At 47.3% G+C, this 20,227-nt stretch overlaps 1 protein-coding gene across 1 annotated transcript in view; it reads right to left on the reverse strand.

The window, feature by feature from the left end:
• The window catches only part of PSMD2 (proteasome 26S subunit ubiquitin receptor, non-ATPase 2), a 31,010-nt gene extending 11,945 nt beyond the window's left edge, over nucleotides 1-19,065 (reverse strand). The window contains exons 1-14 of the mRNA XM_048506069.1: nucleotides 18,892-19,065; nucleotides 16,425-16,481; nucleotides 15,626-15,790; nucleotides 14,290-14,411; nucleotides 13,235-13,459; nucleotides 11,253-11,411; nucleotides 9,510-9,654; nucleotides 8,281-8,341; nucleotides 6,479-6,625; nucleotides 5,795-5,901; nucleotides 2,686-2,813; nucleotides 2,513-2,600; nucleotides 1,249-1,411; nucleotides 328-429 (exon numbers count right to left, since the gene is read on the reverse strand). Coding sequence (XP_048362026.1) covers nucleotides 328-429; nucleotides 1,249-1,411; nucleotides 2,513-2,600; nucleotides 2,686-2,813; nucleotides 5,795-5,901; nucleotides 6,479-6,625; nucleotides 8,281-8,341; nucleotides 9,510-9,654; nucleotides 11,253-11,411; nucleotides 13,235-13,459; nucleotides 14,290-14,411; nucleotides 15,626-15,790; nucleotides 16,425-16,481; nucleotides 18,892-19,035 — 1,813 coding nt within the window. The 5' untranslated portion in view covers nucleotides 19,036-19,065. The remainder of the gene's footprint in view (nucleotides 1-327; nucleotides 430-1,248; nucleotides 1,412-2,512; nucleotides 2,601-2,685; nucleotides 2,814-5,794; nucleotides 5,902-6,478; nucleotides 6,626-8,280; nucleotides 8,342-9,509; nucleotides 9,655-11,252; nucleotides 11,412-13,234; nucleotides 13,460-14,289; nucleotides 14,412-15,625; nucleotides 15,791-16,424; nucleotides 16,482-18,891) is intronic.
• Between the last annotated feature and the right edge of the window lie 1,162 nt (nucleotides 19,066-20,227).

The raw sequence follows: 20,227 nt of genomic DNA on the forward strand, positions 1-20,227 counted from the left end.
TTTGGGCCGCAGTACTGTCGCTGACCATTCTGCGCCATGAGAAGACCCGCGAGTAAAAAGGGATGCACCTATTGATCAGTAACAAGTCCTCCTTAGCCATTAGCTGCCTGTTCGAACTCCATTTCTCTCTGATGTTGCTATGTGAGATGACACCTAAGCTTGTAGAGGGGTGTTATAGCCCTTTTAACTGCCCCTAAGGATTATTGGAGTTGTCTGACCACTGACGATTCATAAAGATGGATTTGGGAACAATTCCACGCCCTGGTTCCCCCTTTCCCCCTCACCAAGCCGGATGGGGAGGGGGGGAGGGAGGAAGCCCAGACCTACCTGCATAGGCACAGACGTCCACAAGGGTGTTGGCAAAGCTCCGAAAGGGTTCAGACACAACCTGCAATGCCGCCAGGATCGCCTCAATGGCCTCACCTTTTCCTGTAAAAAAAAGGGGGGGCACCCGGTCACCAGAGGCATGTGGGGGGGGGGGGGAATGGCTGCTGGAGCAAAAAGGTGCCCGCCCCCACCCCACTTACCTTAGTTCCTCTCTTCCCCAGCCTGGTGGGAACTACACTTCCCAGGAGACCTTGCAAGCTCCTGAAGAGGCCTTCCTGGGTGGGGGGCTCACAAGGTCTCCTGGGAGGTGTGGTTCCCACCAGGCTGCAGAAGAGAGGATCTAAGGGCAGGAGAGAGGAACTAAAGTAAGGGGGTGACTATTATTATTATTATTATTATTATTATTATTATTATTATTATTATTATTATTATTATTATTATTATTTATTCAATTTGGTAAACCGCCCTACCCCCAAAGGGCTCAGGGCGGTGCACAACAAACAACAATACAATAAGACAAATCGAATAACCCCAGTTAAAATACAAAGCCTTAAAACTATAAAACTACGGCAGCAGTAGTAGCCTTCAATAAATAATTTGATTAATAATAGAAGACGTCTGGCACCCAACCCCAGTGATCAAACCCTGGGAAGGGAGGGGATTGGCAGATGGTCCAATAGATAGCCAGTGTGCAGGACAACACGAGGGGCGGGCTCAGCAGCCCCCCACTCCCACCCCCATTGGCGCTATGCGACTGCCGGTCACCAGTGCAGTGCAGAACAGGACCCGACAGTGGCCCACAAAACTCTTGGCTCAATATGTCTCCCCCAAGCTGCAGGCTCCAATGAAGCAGGGGCATCCAGCCAGGAACTGGATGACGCCCCACAGCCCACGAGCACTCCCACTGGTCCTGTGGTTTACCTAAATGGTTCAGGCCCAGGCCGAGGGGCAGCCACCTGGCATAGGTATCCTTCAGCTCTGTCTCCGACTTCTCCATGATGGTCTGGAGGATGGTGGAGGTGACGTCTCCGTTGCACGAGCCCACGGCAATCATTCCACAGGCCAGGGCCGTCACACCTGCCACCTGGGGAGGGGAGAGTGTTTGGCATCGATGCTGTTGCCAGCTTTCGGCAAAGCGGGCATTAGTCCAAGGTAGAGAGACCGCTCAGTGGCGGAGCATCTGCTTGGCATGCCAAGGGTGCCAGGCTCAAGGTCCAAGGCCTTGCCAAACAAAATCCTTTCAGTCGTGCCAGATGTGTCAAAGTGTAGAACAGTGTCTTGCCTGAAGCAATGGCAAGTATCATTGCCTTTGCAAGCTTTAAGCCGGGATTCTCCGATCTATTGCCCTCCAGATGTTTATGGACTACATTCCCATCAGCTCTCCCAACTGGCCATGCTGACAGGGGCTGATGGGAATCATAGCCCATGGACATCTGGGGGGCATAGGTTGGAGACCCCTGCTTTAAGCTGATCGCCAAAGTGTATTCATGCCCAACTTCATCTGAGCAGCACCCACGCCATCAGTCATGCTACTAGAAGAACATTTGACTGAAGAGTTTTCCTGCCCTATGAAACAGTGAATAAATCTGTCCTTTGGAATAATTCCTCTGTCTTATATGAACTTTTATGGAATCCTTACTTTATATACATTCCTAAGAACATTATTTCAGGATTTCTCAGTTTTGCATTGGGTGGATTCTTAAGAACATAAGAACATAAGAACTAGCCTGCTGGATCAGACCAGAGTCCATCTAGTCCAGCACTCTGCTACTCGCAGTGGCCCACCAGGTGCCTTTGGGAGCTCACGTACAGGATGTGAAAGCAATGGCCTGCTGCTGCTGCTGCTCCTGAGCACCTGGTCTGCAAAGGCATTTGCAATCTGAAATCAAGGAGGATCAAGATTGGTAGCCATAGATCGACTTCCCCTCCATAAATCTGTCCAAGCCCTTTTTAAAGCTATAATATTCTTAGTAGTGTCTTTGCGTGAGTGATGAAATAGTGACGAGAACAGCCCCAGCCTGCAGCAGAAAACCATTTTCCCACCCTCCCGTGTCTCCCAGAAGACAGAACTCTAAGCCAAGGAACCAAGATCTACTTTTGCTTCCTCTCCCACGTTCCATGCAAGACGGCCGCCCACAAAGCAGCGAAATCAAAAGTGAGGCTGCTAAGGCGTCATTCCCCTCACCTCCATACTGGACTTGGAATCCCCCATTACAGGAAGCAGCAAAGTCAGGACATCTTCTCGGTTGGAGCCGGCGTACGCCAACCCGAGCCTGCAAGAAAACACCATGGATTTGGTGAGGTATGGGAGAAAGGCATCCTGGGCAGAAGGACCAAAAAAGTCCAAGCAGGCCTTACCCAAAGATGGCCCCGATTCTCATGATGTTGCTGTTGTGGAGGACGTAGTCCGAGAGCAACGCAAGAGCAGGGTCGCACTCATTCCTCACCCCCGAGTTCACAATACCACAAGCCAAGAGAGCCCCAGACTGCAAGACCAAACGACAGAACAGTGTCAATCTTAACGCAGGCGGTGATCACAGATGCCTGATATTGGCAAGGGTCCTAAACTGAGATTTTCTCACAAAAAAGGGGGCAGAAGTTATCTACACCTATGTATTAAGAGGAAGTACACCTATGTCAGTGGTGGTGAACCTTTGGCACTCCAGATGTTATGGACTACAGTTCCCATCAGCCCCTGCCATCATGGCCAATTGGCCATGCTGGAAGGGGCTGATGGGAATTGTAGTCCATAACATCTGGAGTGCCAAAGGTTCGCCACCACGGACCTATGTGTTAAGAGGAAAAAGGAGAATCTTGCCAGCTCGAAGATCTAAGCTTCAAACTAAGGGGCTAAATGATATCTTCTAAACCGCTCATCAAGACTCCCTTTGAAGATACTTTACATCAGTCGTTCCCAACATTCTTTTTTCATTCGCGTACCCTTCGTCAATCCATTTTCCCTAAAATCGTACCCCCATATTAGCAAACCAATACATGACTTTTTTTTCGTATACCCCCCAACACTCCCAGGCTGGGAGCCACTGCTTTAAAATGGATGATCTCGGCATGTCTCGCTGTACTACAGCTTTGGGGTCTCCAACCTTCCTGAGCCTCAAAGAGCATTTGAAATTCTGACAAAATGGCTGCCACAAGATGTGGAGCCGCCACAAAATGGCCACCACGGTTTCGCTCTAGTAACACAGTGCAGATCCTTGTGCGGTGGAGTCAACTGCTGCCAAATCAACTTCTTCGTTTAAAAAAAAAATCTGACTATCAGATTCGATTGGCTCTGAAACAAGAGCCTTGCTGTGGAAGAATGCCACCTGCCCACCCGCTGGCTAAAACCATTTGGCAGGCAGCAGAAAAGGTGTCAGCAGGTGCCATGTAACACCTGGTACAATCCTTTACTGATGTCAGTTTCCTTATACTGAATACTGCTTCTTCCTCGTTTAGTTGTAGTTTATTTGCGTTCCGTAAGCCTGGAGTTTCATCGGCCACTGTCTGCAACCACCTAACCTGTTTCTGTCTCTCACCTGCAAGGTTTATAAGAGGATTCACACTAAGCCTCTCTCTGCTCCCTTTTCCTTGCCTTCCTCTTCCATAATTTCCCTTATAATTAGATAGGAAATGTCAACATTTTCTGAAGAAGTGAGCTCTGACTCACAAAAGTTCATGCTGGAATAAACGTTGCTTTTAAGGAGCCACTCAACTTCTGCTTTCATTTGCTAAAATAGACATTATGCAGCTATTCCTCAGAAAGTAATCGTTTTAGGTACAACAGGGTTTATGGGTGTTCTGGACTGGATGGCAGGGGTCTGGTAGTTTGTGCTCCTAAGGCTCTATCTGCATCTATGGTTGGCAGTGGCATACCTGGGCAAACTGGCACCCTGGGCAAAACCTTTGATGTCCCTCCCATGGGCGGAGCAGCCTGGCCACGACACTCACCCTTCCCGGATGGCCCCAGCAGCCCAAGTTCACCGGAGGCGGAGCTCCCCATCCTCCTGCTCTGCCTTTGGTGGCTTGTGGGCCACCGTACAGAGTGGGTGGTGTTTAGCCAGAGTGGGCGGGGCTTAGAAATCAGGCGCCCCCACGTGACTTAAAATTTCTGCGCCTTGGGCAACTGTCCACTTTGCCCAATGGGCGGTACGCCACTGATGGTTGGCATCGTCAGAGGCATGTCACAACAAGATGTTTCTCTCCATGGCACAACATACCAGGACATATGTAAGGTCTTGGATCAACGATCAATAAGCAGACTCTGGATGTATAATCAGAAGTCTTTATTGGGTTGGCAACAGACACTCAAACTTTAGAAAGCCAGTTCTGGTGAACTGGGCTGTTACAGTAACCTTTATCCCACCTAGGCCTATTAACATAAGACTGGTGTAAATACATAGACCAGCATTTGCACCCCAGCCTCAGCCAACTGATTCTCTTTATCCCAGGTGTGCCTCCTGGCGCCTCTGAGGTCTGAAATCTGGACGGGGCAAGTGCCATTCCTGACAACATGCCTCTGAAGATGCCAGCCACAGATGTGGCCGGAATGTTATTTATTTATTTTTATTCCCTGCATATTTATTTCTTGCCCATCACCAAAGCCCCTGGGCGAGGTGAAATCATCAAAACACCATAAAAATACAAACAAATAAAACCATCCCAAAATCACCTTAACGAACCATCCCCATCCCTCACCCTAGCCACCACTCCTAAAAATACATATGCACCCAACCCACGCTGAGCCCTTCTCAACAATCTCAGCATTTGGGTTGGGGCTAAAGCCAGGAGAGAGGTGGTACAAGTATCAAAAATAAAAGGGAGCATAAACAAGGAGTCAGAACTACCAGATCTCGGCCACCCAGCCCAGAAAGCCCACAACACCCAGCTGATTCTGGACTTGAAAGCCTTTGACAACTCTGTGCAACTTTATGTGTGCAACTCTCTCTATAGCACAGGTGTCAAACTCACAGCCCTCCAGATGTCATGGACCACAGTTCCCATCATCCCCTGCCAGCATCATGCTGGCAGGGGATGATGGGGACCGTAGTCCATAACATCTGGAGGGCCGCGAGTTTGACATCTGTGGTCTATAGTATTAGATAATGAAAATGTCTTTGTTTTTTGGAAGACAGATACAACACGCTTCCAAAAATACATTTTCTGCTCAAATATAAATACTTCTGACAACCACTGACGAACTCTAATCTGATTTATGATGATACATTATCTCAGAGCTCACAGTTTTCAATCCTATTATTAAACCCCGCCCTGGGATCCCAAGAAGCCCATTCACGACCTCGGAGAATTCTAGCGTGGTTGAATCATTCACAGTTCTTAGCAGGTGCAAAATGACCGCAGCGATCTTTGCGACAATCCCTCAGATACAGCATCAACAGGCTGTATAGTCCCCTGACTACAACTAGGGGGCTTTAATGCATCTAGACAGAACCTTAAGATCAGGGCCACTCACCTTGATGTAGTCTTCCGAAGAATATAAATACTTGTCGATCTGTGTTAGCCCCCCGTCGACATCCCACAAAAGGATCATCCCCAGCGAAGCTGCAGCACTCAGCATCCCTGCGGCACACAGGTAGAATTCCTTAGGTTAGGGCCAGAATGCAGACTGGAGCCACAGCAACCCTCAGAAACTGTTCAGATTGACCAGCCCAAACTATTTCAAAACCACGTGCCCCCCATCAGCCTTTTGCAGTAGATTAAAAGCCTGGAAAAGTCTCCTTCCCCTTCATTTTTGAAGAAGAAGAGTTTGGATTTATATCCCACTTTTCTCTCCTGTCAGGAGACTCAAGGTGGCTTGCAAGCTCCTTTCCCTCCCACTACCCACAATAGACACCTTGTGAGGCAGGTGGGACGGAGAGAGTTCTGAAAGAACTGTGATTAGCCCAACATCACCCAGCAGGAATGCAGGAGTGCAGAAATGCATCTGGTTCACCTGATAAGCCTCGGCCACTCAGGTGGAGGAGCGGGGAATCAAACCCGGTTCTCCAGATTAGAATCCACCAGCTCTTAGCCACTACACCACGATGACTGAAGACACAAGGAGAAATTTAAAGGAAACGAATCCCAAATCCCAGGCTGATGAACTTTCCCTGCCAGACACATCTGAGTGGGTCAGGTGCCCCCTCTCCCACCTTACCGTGGTCCTTGTTCTTATACAGCCATTTGTTGCCGTCGTCCGTCAGAAGCTTATCCTGCCCAAAAGCGGCATTCACAAAACCGTTCACGAAAGACGAGGCCAGGTTCATGCGAGCCGAGTCCACCTGAGAGCCGCTGCCACCGAACCCTGAAGGGGCGGAAAAGGCAGGATCGAACCGGTCGTTGCTGCTGTGTGACCCCAGCAATCTGCTCCCAGCCCCAAGTTATTCAAGATTTCCTGCCTCAGAAGAACAGTTGGTTTTTATGCCCTGCTTTTCTCTACCTTTAAGGAGCCTCAAAGCGGCTTAAGATTGCCTTGCCTTGAAATATATGGAGTTAGAAAGAAAAGTGATATTAAAATGGTATAGAACACCAAAACAACTAGCATATATGATAAAAGGACTTCGTTCCAAATGCTGGCACTGTGGAGACCAAGAGGCATATTATAGCCATATGTGGATAGAATGTGCAGAAGTGAAAAAATTTTGGACAATTGTACTGTTATATATTGAGAAACTGGTGAAGATTAATATTGATTTAAATAACGATTGAATGTTCATGGGTGTAATGGAGGATAGAAGGGTGGATAAAAAATATAGTTATATGTATCAAATAATGATTAAAGCAGCCCATGCAACAATAGCTTTGGGCTGGAAAGAAAAGAAAAAATGGACATTTCAAAAATGGCTAGAATATATCTGGGAACAAGTGACACTTGATATTTTTGATATATTAACCAAAAATAAGAAGTGGCAAGATAAACAGAAAGAAATTTTGAAGATATGGACAATATACGTGGACTGGATGAAAGAAGCTCGAGTCAATGAAGAAATATTATTATTATTATTATTATTATTATTATTATTAATTAATTTATTTGATTTAATATACTGTCCCATCCTCGAAGGGCTCTGGGCGGTGTACAACATAAAATCATATATAAAACCATCAAAATACAACTTCTATAAATAGGATAAAAGCAGCAATTATATACCCAAGGTCGGCATCTCACTTAAACTCAGCCCTCCTGAAAGGAAGGGGGTCTTGATGATATTAAAGACCCACGGGTCCCAGGGATAAACCCCGATGGTATTGAGGACCCATGGAATTAGGGGGGGGGGGGCACACACAGTGGCTGGTCTCTCCAAAGGCCCGGTGGAACAACTCAGTCTTACAGGCCCTGCGGAAATCCCCAAGGGCCCACAGGGCCCGGACAGCTGGAGGGAGAGTGTTCCACCAGGCAGGGGCCAGAGCCGTAAAGGCACTGGCCCGAATGGAGGCCAGCCGCATCATTGAGGGGCCAGGGATCTCCAGTAAGTTGGCCTCTGCCGAAAGCAGAGGTCGAACCGGGACATATGGGGAGAAGAGGCTACAGAGAATGAACTTACTGCTGTCTGTGTGACAAAACTATGAAGAAGATGAAACGGGGGAGGGAGAAAAGGGGGAAAATGTATTGTTTGAAAATGTATGAAGAAGGATATTATTATAAACTGTAAAATTCAAATGATACAATAAAAAATTATTTTAAAAAAAGATTGCCTTGCCTTCAACTCCCCACAACAGACACCTTATGAGGTTGGTGGGGCTGAGAGTTCTGAGAGAACTGTGACTGGCCCAAGCAGTGACAAAGGGAGAGGGAACTGTGCCCGGGGCATGAGCTGCCCGCACGCCCCCTCCACATGATGGCAATGGAAGTGCCCGGGGCAAGCCGCCCCAGATGTCCCCATTGCCGCTACGCGTCTGGGCCCAAGGTCAACATGCAGGCTTCATGTGAAGGAGTGGGGACATAAAGCTTAGACTCACGGTTGTTTTCTAGATGAGTTTTATAAATGTCATCGGGCACCTTGGGCTCCATGATGTCCAGCTGGGAAAAAAAAGAAAGGATTACAACTTCTTCCACATTGCGCATCAGGCACTGAACGTCCAATTCAGAGAGACACACCTACGCAAGCGAGCCGGACGCTGGTGAGTTTGCCAACTCAACTTAAAGCTTTTGTCTTCTGCAGAACGCACCAGCCTCTGGGTTTTTGTTTTTTTGATTTGCAGGAAGCACAAAACCTGCCCTTCCCCTGTACACCAGCTGGCCCTGCATGCAGCAACAGAGATCCAGTCAAGTGAATATGGCCTCTATTTACATACAGATCTCACCTGCCATTCAGATGGAGACATTTAGCTACTATGAAAGAACATTTAACTATGTATTGTCGAAGGCTTTCACGGCTGGATTCAACTGGTTGTGGTGGGTTTTCCGGGCTGTGCGGCCATGGTCTGGTGGATCTTGTTCCTAACGTTTCACCTGGATCTGTGGCTGGCATCTTCAGAGGAGTATCACAGAAAGTTTGTTACACACTGTGTCCAGAGAGAAGGGAATGTTTGGGGTATTTTTGTCCATGTCCCAGTGTGGGGAACCAATCAGTAAGTGTTTGGGTGGGACTTGTTATGCCAAACACTTACTGATTGTCCACTGATTGGTTCCCCATCCTGGCACATGGATAATATATACCCCAAACATTTCCTTCTCTGGATACAGTGTGTAACAGACTTCCCTCTGTGATATACCTCTGAAGATGCTGCCCACAGATGCAGGGGAAACGTTAGGAACAAGATCCACCAGACCATGGCCACACAGCCCGGGAAACCCACCACAACCAACATTTAACTTTAGTTGTCTCCTTGCTCTAGAACAGGGGTGTCAAACTGTGGCCCTCCAGATGTTCATGAACTACTATTCCCATCAGTCCTTGCCAACATGGTCAATGCCCATACTGGGAGGAATTAATGGGAATTGTAGTCCATGAACATCTGGAGGGCCACAGTTTGACACCTGTGCTCTAGAATGTTAATGTCAAACGGAGTTCCATCAAACAGCTTCAGAAAGCCTTCTCCGATATCAAAACTAATCCAGCTTTTTGATCCACATCCAACTGTGACCCTATTCTGAATGTGCCTGTTGGAAACTGGCACACAGTTCTGTGCCCTTTCGGAACCCAACAGCAGTGTTCACCAACCACAGTGGCCCAAGGGGGACTTACCTCCCTGGCCAGGGCCAGAAAGTTACTGTTCAGCTGGACGTTGGACATTATTTCAGTGAGATCTTCGTACTCTTCCACGTCCTCGCTAAGTTCCAGGAAGACTCCGTGGCGACCCAGCATGAAGGCCATCTGCTTCTGAACAACACTGCGAACAGAGCAGGAGTATCATTTCAGTGGGCAGCTGGTTTGTCTGCAGAAGGACAAAGTTCTTCGAGACCAATAGTCTACTGGAGACCAACAAGATTTTGGGAGTCTGATCTTTTGAGAGTCCATTGGAGGAATGAGAAGTTGGCTTACTGAAACCCTCCTGGGCATCTTTCAGCTGTTGTGTCACCAGAAAAGTTATAAGATGCCTCTGAATATGCCAGCCACAGATGCAGGCGAAACGCCAGGAAAGAATGCTGCTAGAACATGGCCATACAGCCCGGAAACCACACAGCACCCCAATCAAAGAATAATTGGGAGCACAGCATTACATTCAACCACTAGATGGAAACATTGCAGGAAGCAGCAGAAGGCCATTGCTTTCACATCCTGCATGTGAGCTCCCAAAGGCACTTGGTGGGCCACTGCGAGTAGCAGAGTGCTGGACTAGATGGACTCTGGTCCGATCCAGCAGGCTAGTTCTTATGTTCTTCCTTTGGGTTTAGAAAGCTTACAGCAGGGGGCTACAACCCCTGCAAGTCCTCAGTTGCTCCTCTAGGCTTATCTCCAATAGGCACAGGCAATTTTTTTCTTAAACAAGCTTTTAACTTCCTTCAGAAACTACTGGTTTTATGGGTATTATGCAGTGGTCTTTTCATGGCACACACTGACCCCATTTGGCACTCACCAAATGTTTTTAGGAAGTGGGTAGGGTAGGTGGGGATATTGCCCCAGGAAAGCTTCTGATTGTTGAAGGCTTTCACAGCCGGAGTCACTTGGTTGCTGTGTGGTTTCCGGGCTGTATGGCCGTGTTCTAGCAGCATTCTCTCCTGACGTTTCACCTGCATCTGTGGCTGTCATCTTCACAAGATCCTCTGAAGGCGAAACATCAGGAGAGAATGCTGCTGGAACATGGCCATACAGCCCGGAAAACACACAGCAACCAAGCTTCTGATTAATTAATAAAGATTTGACTGGCTGTGCAGATTGTTTGAAATGTTACTTTGACGGCAGCTGCCACCACGACACAAGGATCTACACTGTGCTACTGAAGGGAGAAGAAGAAGAGTTTGGATTTATCCCCTGCATTTCTCAACCATAAGCAGTTTCAATGCAGCTTGCAAACTGCCTCTGTTCCTCTCCCCACAACAGACACCTTGCGAGGCAGGTGGGGCTGAGAGAGTTTGGGGAGAACTGTGGCTAGCCCACAGTCACCCAGCAGGAATGCAGGAGCAGGGAAACAAACCCAGTTCTCCAGACAAGAGTCTGCTGCTCATGTGGAGGAGTGGGGAATCAAACTCAGTTCTCCAGATTAGAGTCCACCGCTCTTAACCACTACACCACGCTGACTCTCTAAGCTGTGGCATCATTTTATGGCTGGTTCCACCTCCCAAGGAAGTCATTTTGTGGCAACCATGGCTGCAAACTCAAAAAGGTTGGGGACCTCAAATCTATGAACTATCCTTTTTGTCCAATACATTGCTTAAGGCTCACAATGTCTTTCCCAGCCTTTTCTGCTACTTCCTTTTCCACTTTCTACCACCTTGAATCCCCTGGACCTCAGCAGAAGCATCCAATCTGGAGAAAGGCCCCACATACACATCTTTGCAGGAGATGAAGATGTTCTCTGCCAGTTCCATGTCATTCAGCATGAGGGCCAGACGCAGGGCTTCCGGGTAGCGATTGAACTTGCGGAAGATACTGAGGGCGCAGCGGAGGAGGGCAGAGTTTTCGGGCTCTGGGACGTAGCTGACACAGCTTCAGAAGAGACACAAAAGGGATGACACCCGGTTAGCTCCAAACCTCGAACAAGCCCATGCACTCAGGCACCCCTCATCTGCACGCAAGACTCAACATCTGCCATCAGCATTCATAGGAGGAAGAACACCCTTATCCAAGCTAATGTCAGGATGTGCTTTCTCCTGCCATCAAAGGAATTCCCTCAGGTGGGGACATTCACACCTGCTCTGGAGAAGACTCTATCCTCTCCTATGTTAATGGATCTTTCCTTTCATGTCCTTTGATGCTTGCAACTATAAACAGGAATGACCCTGGCGCCAACTCCGAAGGGGACGGCAGCAAGTGTTGGTATATCGCTGCTCTGACCTTGGGGATGCTAGCCTCCCCAGTGACTCTTTCTTTCCACTGTATATTTCTCACATTCCATGGGCAAAGGGAGGGGGGAATTCATGGTTGCTGCGTGGGGATAAAGATGGGGGTAATTGCAAGAATGGTCGGAACTGGCTTTTGCAAAGCCAGGTACGTGCTGCTGTTACCAATAAAGACTTCTGATCAAGATTCCAGAGTCCATCATTGACTTCAGTCATAGAACCTGACAGCTCCCCATTTGCAACCAATGGGCAAGATCCACCTCAATGACATTGAGGGGCAGCTGATTTCAGACAAGAACAAGAAACTCTTGCCCCAAACAAGAGGAGTTCAACTGGATTCTGCTGGCAGGGCTCAGCAGTCCAGCGCTGAAGGCCAGATTCCCGGTCTACAGTGTAGCACAAGCAATCTGCCAGATTCCATTCAGACGCAACTCTGCTCCAGAACAGCTGACCAACTAACTGGAACTTCCAAACGCCTGTCAATTCCCGCTTTCGAGCATTTTCGTTTTAACTTTAAAGACACATAAAACGAACATCTAAAACTACCCTAAGTCACAATACCAAAAAACAGAACAAGAAAGAAAGAGAGAAAGAGAGAGAGAGAAAGAAGAAGAAGAGTTTGGATTTATATCCCCCCTTTCTCTCCTGCAGGAGACTCAAAGGGGCTTACAATCTCCTTGCCCTTCCCCCCTCACAACAAACACCCTGTGAGATAGGTGGGGCTGGGAGAGCTCCGAGAAGCTGTGACTAGCCCAAGGTCACCCAGCTGGCATGTGTGGGAATTCCCCAGATAAGCCTCCACAGCTCAGGCGGCAGAGCGAAGAATCAAACCCAGTTCCTCCAGATTAGATACACGAGCTCTTAAGAAAGAAAGAGAGAAAGAAAGAAAGAGAGAGAGAGAGAGAAAGAAAGAGAGAGAGAGAGAGAAAGAAAGAAAAAGAAAGAAAGAAAGAAAGAAAGAAAGAAAGAAAGAAAGAAAGAAAGAAAGAAAGAAAGAAAGAAAGAAAGAAAGAAAGAAAGAAAGAAAGAAAGAAAGAAAGGAAGGAAGGAAGGAAGGAAGGAAGGAAGGAAGAGAGAGAGAGAAAGAGAGAGTGAGAGAGAAAGAGAGAGAGAGAGAGAAAGAGAGAAAGAAAGAAAGAAAGAGAGAAAGACAGAGAGAGAGAGAGAGAGAAAGAAAGAAAGAAAGAAAGAAAGAAAGAAAGAAAGAAAGAAAGAAAGAAAGAAAAATGGATTTGTACCCCACCCTTTTCTTCAAGGGGGCACTGGCTCAAGGTCAGCCAGCAGGTTTCGTGTGTCAGAACGAGGAAACAAATCCAGTTCACCAGATTAAAGTCTGCCACTCACATGGAGGAATGGGGAATCACACTACACCACGCTGGCTCTCTGCTGAATAGACTCCTTTAGCTCCTGTCTCCAGTCACACACCCAGCCCAGCCCCTACGTACACGTACACAATCACAGCTCTCTCACCTGGTCAGATAGAGACAGACTTTGGCGTAGGCATTGTCATCAATGTATTTCTCCAGCATGTCCATCTGCTCAATCTCCATGAGCAGGTCACAGGCCTCGTGCTCAGCATTGTGAGCCATGTTGTATGGCACAATTTCTTTCACCAGGGTCAGAAGCGTGTCCTTCTGGGTCTTGTCTGCCTCATCTATCTCCTGCCACTCCTTGGCCACCTCACCGGCCAGGTGTCTGAGGAAGCAGACAAAGTACGGACCATCACAAGAGAATCTTGTTAAAACCCACAGCTACAGGACAAATTTAGCATGGTGGAAAGCAATATTTATTTATTTATTCGATTTGATAAACCGCTCAGCCCCCGAAGGGCTCAACAGAAAAACCACTGGTTTTATCATAAAAGCATACATGCATTTGTTCGGTATTCAACTGCTAGGAATCAAGGTTTCAAAGTGTTGTTGTGGAACAGGAGAAAAAAAGCACAGAACAGGTATTGGGGTAGAAGCTCTCTGAGGGATTCAAAGGGCTATGGAGCTAGGGAGGCACCTGGCTCATGTCAGAGCTTGGGTGAGAAACCACCCAGGAATCTTATCTATGCTGCTTTGGGTCCCTGAAGGAAAGGATGGACATAATGTAAATCACTAAAACAGTAAGAAATATGTCCCAACCAAAAAAGCCCTATACTGTTTCATACTTTGTGGATGGTCTGTTATCAGATCTCAGATTGCAAATGCCTTAGCAGACCAGGTGCTCAGGAGCAGCAGCAGCAAAAGGCCATTGCTTTCACATCCTGCCTGTGAGCTCCCAAAGGCACCTGGTGGGCCACTGCAAGTAGCAGAGTGCTGGACTAGATGGATTCTGGTCTGATCCAGCAGGCTCGTTCTCATGTTCTTATCTATGAAGGACTACATAAACCAAGAACTCTGATAACGTTAATAAAGGCTACACGTATAAGAAGAAATTGTAAAAATGCAGAATGGAATCAAATGGATTTTAAATTTCATTAAATAAAGGAAATATGTTCCAGGATTTCAGCTGGCGCAATTTCACCACTCGTGGCTTACCTGACATATTCGTGCCCCCATGAGGCCAAAGGCTCCTGGGACCCCACCAGCCGATATTTCAGACACTCTCGCTCCCCACTCATAGTCATGGCTAGAACGGATATTATATCAGCTGCAAACCGCTGTGGGAAGAAAAAGGTCAGTTTGCCATAGTGAGGACGGGTGACCCCACAAGAATGCTCATTTGGGTTAATTGGCTTCACCGTTGCACCTCTGTATGCAGTAGTTTCTTTGTAAGCTTGAAAGGTTGTCAGCAGGCTTGAGTAAAAACCCAACAAAATTGGTAACATTCAGATTATTTTGATTTTAAAATTATCAGTAAAGCCAAAAAACCCTGAAAACCTTTTATCAGGAAACCTGCAAGTACTCAGCGCCATTTAAGCCTATGGGGAATTGGGGGGGGTGGGGGGGTGTCCAATCTGTGTTTGGGAGGAGGGGGGGTATTTGCATGGTAGAGGCACCAAACTTGCACTGTTGCTTTGGGAGACTCTCCTGATAACAGCAGCTAGGTTTGGTGACATCTGGCTTATGGGGTTCAATTCTACAGGTCTCTAACGGGGATGCCCGAACTCCCATTGTTTCCAGTTGTTTCTAATGGGAGATGGCAGTAAGGGAACTGACAGAATGGGACACCCCCCCCCCGGCCCAAATTTCACCAAACCAGGGTGCTCTTATCACAGTGATGGCGAACCTTTTCGAGACCGAGTGCCCAAATTGCAACCCAAAACCCACTTATTTATCGCAAAGTGCCAACACGGCCATTTAACCTGAATACTGAGGTTGGCTCCAAGGCATGCGTTACTCAGGAGTAAGCTTGGTGCTACTCAGTGGCTTTGCTTTGAAGCAACCGTGCAACTCTTCGAACATGTGAATCACGACCCTAGGAGGGTTTACTCAGCAGCAAGCCCCATCACCAGCAACTGAGCTCACGCTTTAGTTCTTCCCATAAAAATCAGTGGGGTTTAACAGTGCTTTCCCCCCCACATGATGCATTCTGTGTGCACGTGCCCACAGAGAAGGCTCTGGGTGCCACCTCTGGCACCCGTGCCATAGGTTTGCCACCACTGTCTTATCAGGAGAATCCCTCAAAGCTACCCTGAAGTTTCGGTGCCTCTACCTTGAAAAATACACCCCCCTACACACCCCCTCAGAAATTCCCCATATGCTACAATGGAGCCCAGTCAATTCAAATGGGAGAATCCATGTCAAAACAAACACTGTAAAGTAACAAAACCCAATAACCCAAACACCTCTGCGGGTTATTGGGTTTTTTAAATTGTTTGGCTCAGGGTTTTTTGCTGATTTGATCAACAAGCCTAATCTCCGGTTATACAACCTTGTTCTCCCCTGCAATCATGTTCTCGTAGATCTCCTTCAGTTTGCCGTAATGTGGTCGGAGGAATTTCAAGGGCTTGGGCACAGAAGTCATGGAAGTGGTGGAAGAACGGATCTGCCTGCGCAGCTCCTCAAGAGCAGGCCGGTAAAGAGACGTGTCAGGCTCCTGCACGAGACAATCAGCTGATATTAGACAAAGAAGCCTCCCTCCCACCCCCTTCAAAATTACACGATCGCTTCTTCTATCCAGCAGTATAGCATTTCCCTCAGATTCGCGATGATTAATGTTTAAAACTAGATCTGCAAACCTTAAGTATCAAATCTGTAAGAGCCAATTTTTATAAGAGTGACTGAAATTTAACACGGAGGCACATTTCTGCTTTGTGCACGCTTACAATAAGACATGAAAAAGAAACACCAACAGCTCCTCCTCCTAAAGGATGGTTGCTTCTGCTTATTAAACAGCAAGCCTTCCAGTTTTCTTCAACATCTCAAAAACAAAGCTTTATTATAGTTTCGATAACATGCACATTTATCTAATTGCAATTGCATTTATTTAATTGCAATCTGCTAAAGATATGTTTGGCTGTCAGCATTAATAATTGCAAATTAGAAGTCAGTAGGGCTACAGCCGTGCCCATAAGCCCCAGACCTGTCAGCCAAAGAAACAACCAAGTAATTCGTGTACAGCAGTTCTTGACTCCAAAGTCTGTACTGTTGTAAGGATGCTCAACAATGGCTGGTTTGTGAGCAAACGCTTCAGCGTTCAGTCTCCACAGCTTAAAGACCAGAGAACTTACCCCGAGGCGCTCCACGAGCATCTCTAGCTCATCCTGAAGTTGTTTGTCTTCTTCAGACTGTAAAGAGATAACGGTGTGGAAATTCAACCTTCCAGGAAAACCCCAAATCCCAGGGCATCTGCAGTTTCTGCACTATACTTTCAAGTGGTTTGAATCAACATTCCCCAACCGGTGGGTCACGAAACCTGCAATATTATTGATTTTTGCATGCTCCTGTTTTTAAGCAGGTGACCACAGCAAATAAATTTCACTGGTGGGCAGGTAAAACATCTGACCAACAATTTTCATAAAAGAGGGCAGCGTACTGGGTACAGTGTACAGCTCAATGGTCCAGCTGGGGTGGAGTGGAAAAGAAATCAGCCCCTGGGATCCATATACGCAAAGCTCATCATATGGTCTAAGGGGAAGGCAGCTGATTGGTAATAGTAAAGCTTCTTGTATGGCATTTTATTGTTCATGGTATTTAATTTTTTATTGAGCTGCTTTAAGGAGCAATTACAGTAGAAAGGGAAAATAGATAATTGTGGTACAAATAAGAGACAGCTAGAAGATCATAATAGCTCACAGCCTAGTTTGACAAATCTAACAGTGAAGTTGTAGGGGCGTCTAAAAATTAATTCCAGCACCTAGTTTTTCCCCCACCCCCGGTCGTAATAGTTAGAAATTTTCTCACAATACTAGAATCAGGGGGGCATTCATTGAAAATGCTGGGGGGAAGAATTAGGACTAATAAAAGGAAACATTTTTTCACACAACATGTGATTGGTGATGGCCACAGGAATATGCTGCCACAGGAGGTGGTGATGGCCACTAACCTGGATAGCTTTAAAGAGGGCTTGGACAGATTTATGGAGGAGAAGTCGATTTATGGCTCCCAATCTTGATCCTCCTTGATCTCAGATTGCAAATGCCTTAGCAGACTAGGTGCTCAGGAGCAGGAGCAGCAGAAGGCCATTGCTTTCACATCCTGCACGTGAGCTCCCAAAGGCACCTGGTGGGCCACTGCGAGTAGCAGAGTGTTGGACTAGATGGACTCTGGTCTGATCCAGCAGGCTAGTTCTTATGTTCTTAAAATATGTACATACATATCCCTAGAATCTAATTCTGGCCCTTAAATGCTTCAGGTGACCTCTACAACCAAAGAAAAGTTGTCAAGCCATCATTTATAATAACTTCAGAAGAATTTTGACCTCCACGCAAATAAGAACTAATTTGTATCACACAGTTTATCACTCAAAGGACAGATCACACTCCTTACCAAGAGAAAGTCTCCTCTCAGTCTCAGTTTTTTTACATACGAAATAGGAATAAGAGTAGTCACCCACTCCGCCACTTTATTGAGAGGCTTACAGGATTCATACAAAAATGTAAGCATCATCACTTGTGGCCCTGTGGTCCGTTAGAGCCACAAGGACAAGGAGTGGACCATAACAAAAACATTCCTTTAACACAAGGATCTGTGTCAGAAACCAATCCACTGCATTCCTGCAGGCCAATAAAGATCCACTTCGATGATCCCACACAGCAAGCATAAGATAATAATTCCTACTCCCTGCTTTCTCAGTGGTAGAAGGGAAAGGGCACTTGTCACAAGGTTTGAGCAGACCCTTCTTAAAGAAACCTGCTTCAAAACAGCTTTTATCAAGGATTTCTATGGCACGCTTTTTAAAAAGTCTCTGAGGAACTAACATTCTTCATCTGACAGACCCAGGGGCCGTTTCACACATGTTAAGTAATGCAATTTGAATCCACTTTCAGTACCTGTTGCTGCTGGGTTTTACTGTGTAACATGGAAAAATCCACCTGCACTTAGTCCCAAAAGGGCGTTGAAAGTCAGTGTATGTGAAATCATCTTAAGAGAATGAGTGTACAGACACAGCTGCTCCTTGCGTGTCCCTGACTAAAACAAGATGCCTGATTCACTATCTAGAACATGTTCATCCCAGCCTCTTTCTAGGGAGCTCCAGCAGCATACACTACCTCGCATTTTATTCTCACACCAGTCCTGCAGTGTAGGCAAGGCAGGCACAGACACTATAGATCATCCAGCGAGCCAAATGCCTGAGAAAGGAGGATCTACTCAGACCTAACCTGATGGTTTCACACCATTACACCACACTGGCCCACACATATATACAAATTGTGTGCATGTGTCAAAGCCCCATCTTGGCTGGAATCCACACCCAAACGTACAGAAGCCAGCCGTGGCGGCACAAAAGGAAACCGGCTCTCTAGACGCACGAGCACGACGGCCCCTCGACTCTTTGCCGCGCTCTGCACATGCCCAGAGACACTCTCGTCCAAGAGAGACGGAGGCCTGGAAGGGTCAGCTGCCCCCCCTCTCTCGGCTGACAGCCATTAAGCCAGCAGGAGGGGAGCGAGGCTCGTCCCCAGGCGGAGGCGCCCCGATTCCAGGCTCCGGGCCTGGCCGTGACTCAGCTCGGCAGCTCCTCCGCGGGGGCCTCACCAGCTCCTGCTCCTTATCCGCCGCGGGGGCGTTGGGGTCCTTCTTGTCCTTGCTCCACGGGCCCGCCATCTTGTCATCCCCGACCCCGCTGGCCTCCCCTCCGGACTGCACCCGCCGCTGAGAGCCGCCGCCGCCTTCGTCCATCGCGACCCGCTTCCTCTCAGACTCACGGGCCCAACTGCGCACGCGCGCCCGGAAATAGAGGGCGGGGCCTCGGAGGACCAATCGGCGGAGAGAAAGCGTGCGCGCGCCGTCTGACGCAGGGGGACAGGAAAAAGCGAGGCGGGGCCGTGTGGGCGGGGCCTACGGGACTGGGCGGGACAAAGGTCAAGAAAAGGGGCGGAGCTTCGTCCCTGCTTGGGAACTGCAAGGAGGTGTGCTTTCCTACTGGGCTCAAGCCGGCTAGAATTTTTTACTTGAATTCAATTTTAATTTATATGATATTTTATATTGTGATTTTAAAGCGTGTATAAAGTTTCATGTGTTGTTGTTTTGTAACCTCAACTTATGGGTTCTGCGAGGCGGAACTTGGAAGGAGTTTGCACAACTAAATTTTTTTGTAAACAAAATTGTCTACTTTTCCTTAACATAGAACGCTTATCAAACATTTACATTTAACGTAACAATTCAAGGTCCTGTTTAAGTTTCATTTCACGTCCTAATTAGAGTCCGATGATGCCAAGTCCATTTCTTCTTGCAGGTGGGTGGCTCTTGAAGACTCCAGAGCAGCAGTTCTCAATCTGTGGGTCGCGACCCCTTTGGGGGTCGAACGACCCTTTCACAGGGGTCGCCTAAGACTCTCTGCATCAGTGTTCTCCATCTGTAAAATGGATAAGTGTTAGGGTTGGGGGGTCACCACAACATGAGGAACTGTATTAAAGGGTCGCCGCATTAGGTAGGTTGAGAACCACTGGTCCAGAGGTTTGATGTACTGGATTTGAGATGATGAAGGTCCCCAAAAGAACTCCCACCAATTGTATGCACAAAGCTCTGAAACTATAAATTCTAACATCTCCCTCCCCACTAGTTCCCAACAACATTGCAGTTACCTTAAACAAAGTGTTAAGAGCTTGTAATAATCTATCAAGGTCCCTGGAAGTTGCTTCCTCCAACTTCAAGAATTCTGCAGCCTTCTGCTATTTTCAGTTTCCATCTCTTTCTGGGTCATCCTATTCTGAACATAGTGGTTTCAATATCAGATGAGAGAAACCTCTCAAGGAAGGTGTGAGTGAATAAATTCATAATAAATAATAATAAACCTCCAAGTAATCATACCTGGGGATTTTCCCCTATACTTAAGTACCACTCTCCTACCATTCTTCTGTTGTTTCTATTT

The sequence above is a fragment of the Sphaerodactylus townsendi genome, linkage group LG08 (assembly GCF_021028975.2).
Source record: "Sphaerodactylus townsendi isolate TG3544 linkage group LG08, MPM_Stown_v2.3, whole genome shotgun sequence".
Lineage (NCBI taxonomy): Eukaryota > Metazoa > Chordata > Lepidosauria > Squamata > Sphaerodactylidae > Sphaerodactylus > Sphaerodactylus townsendi.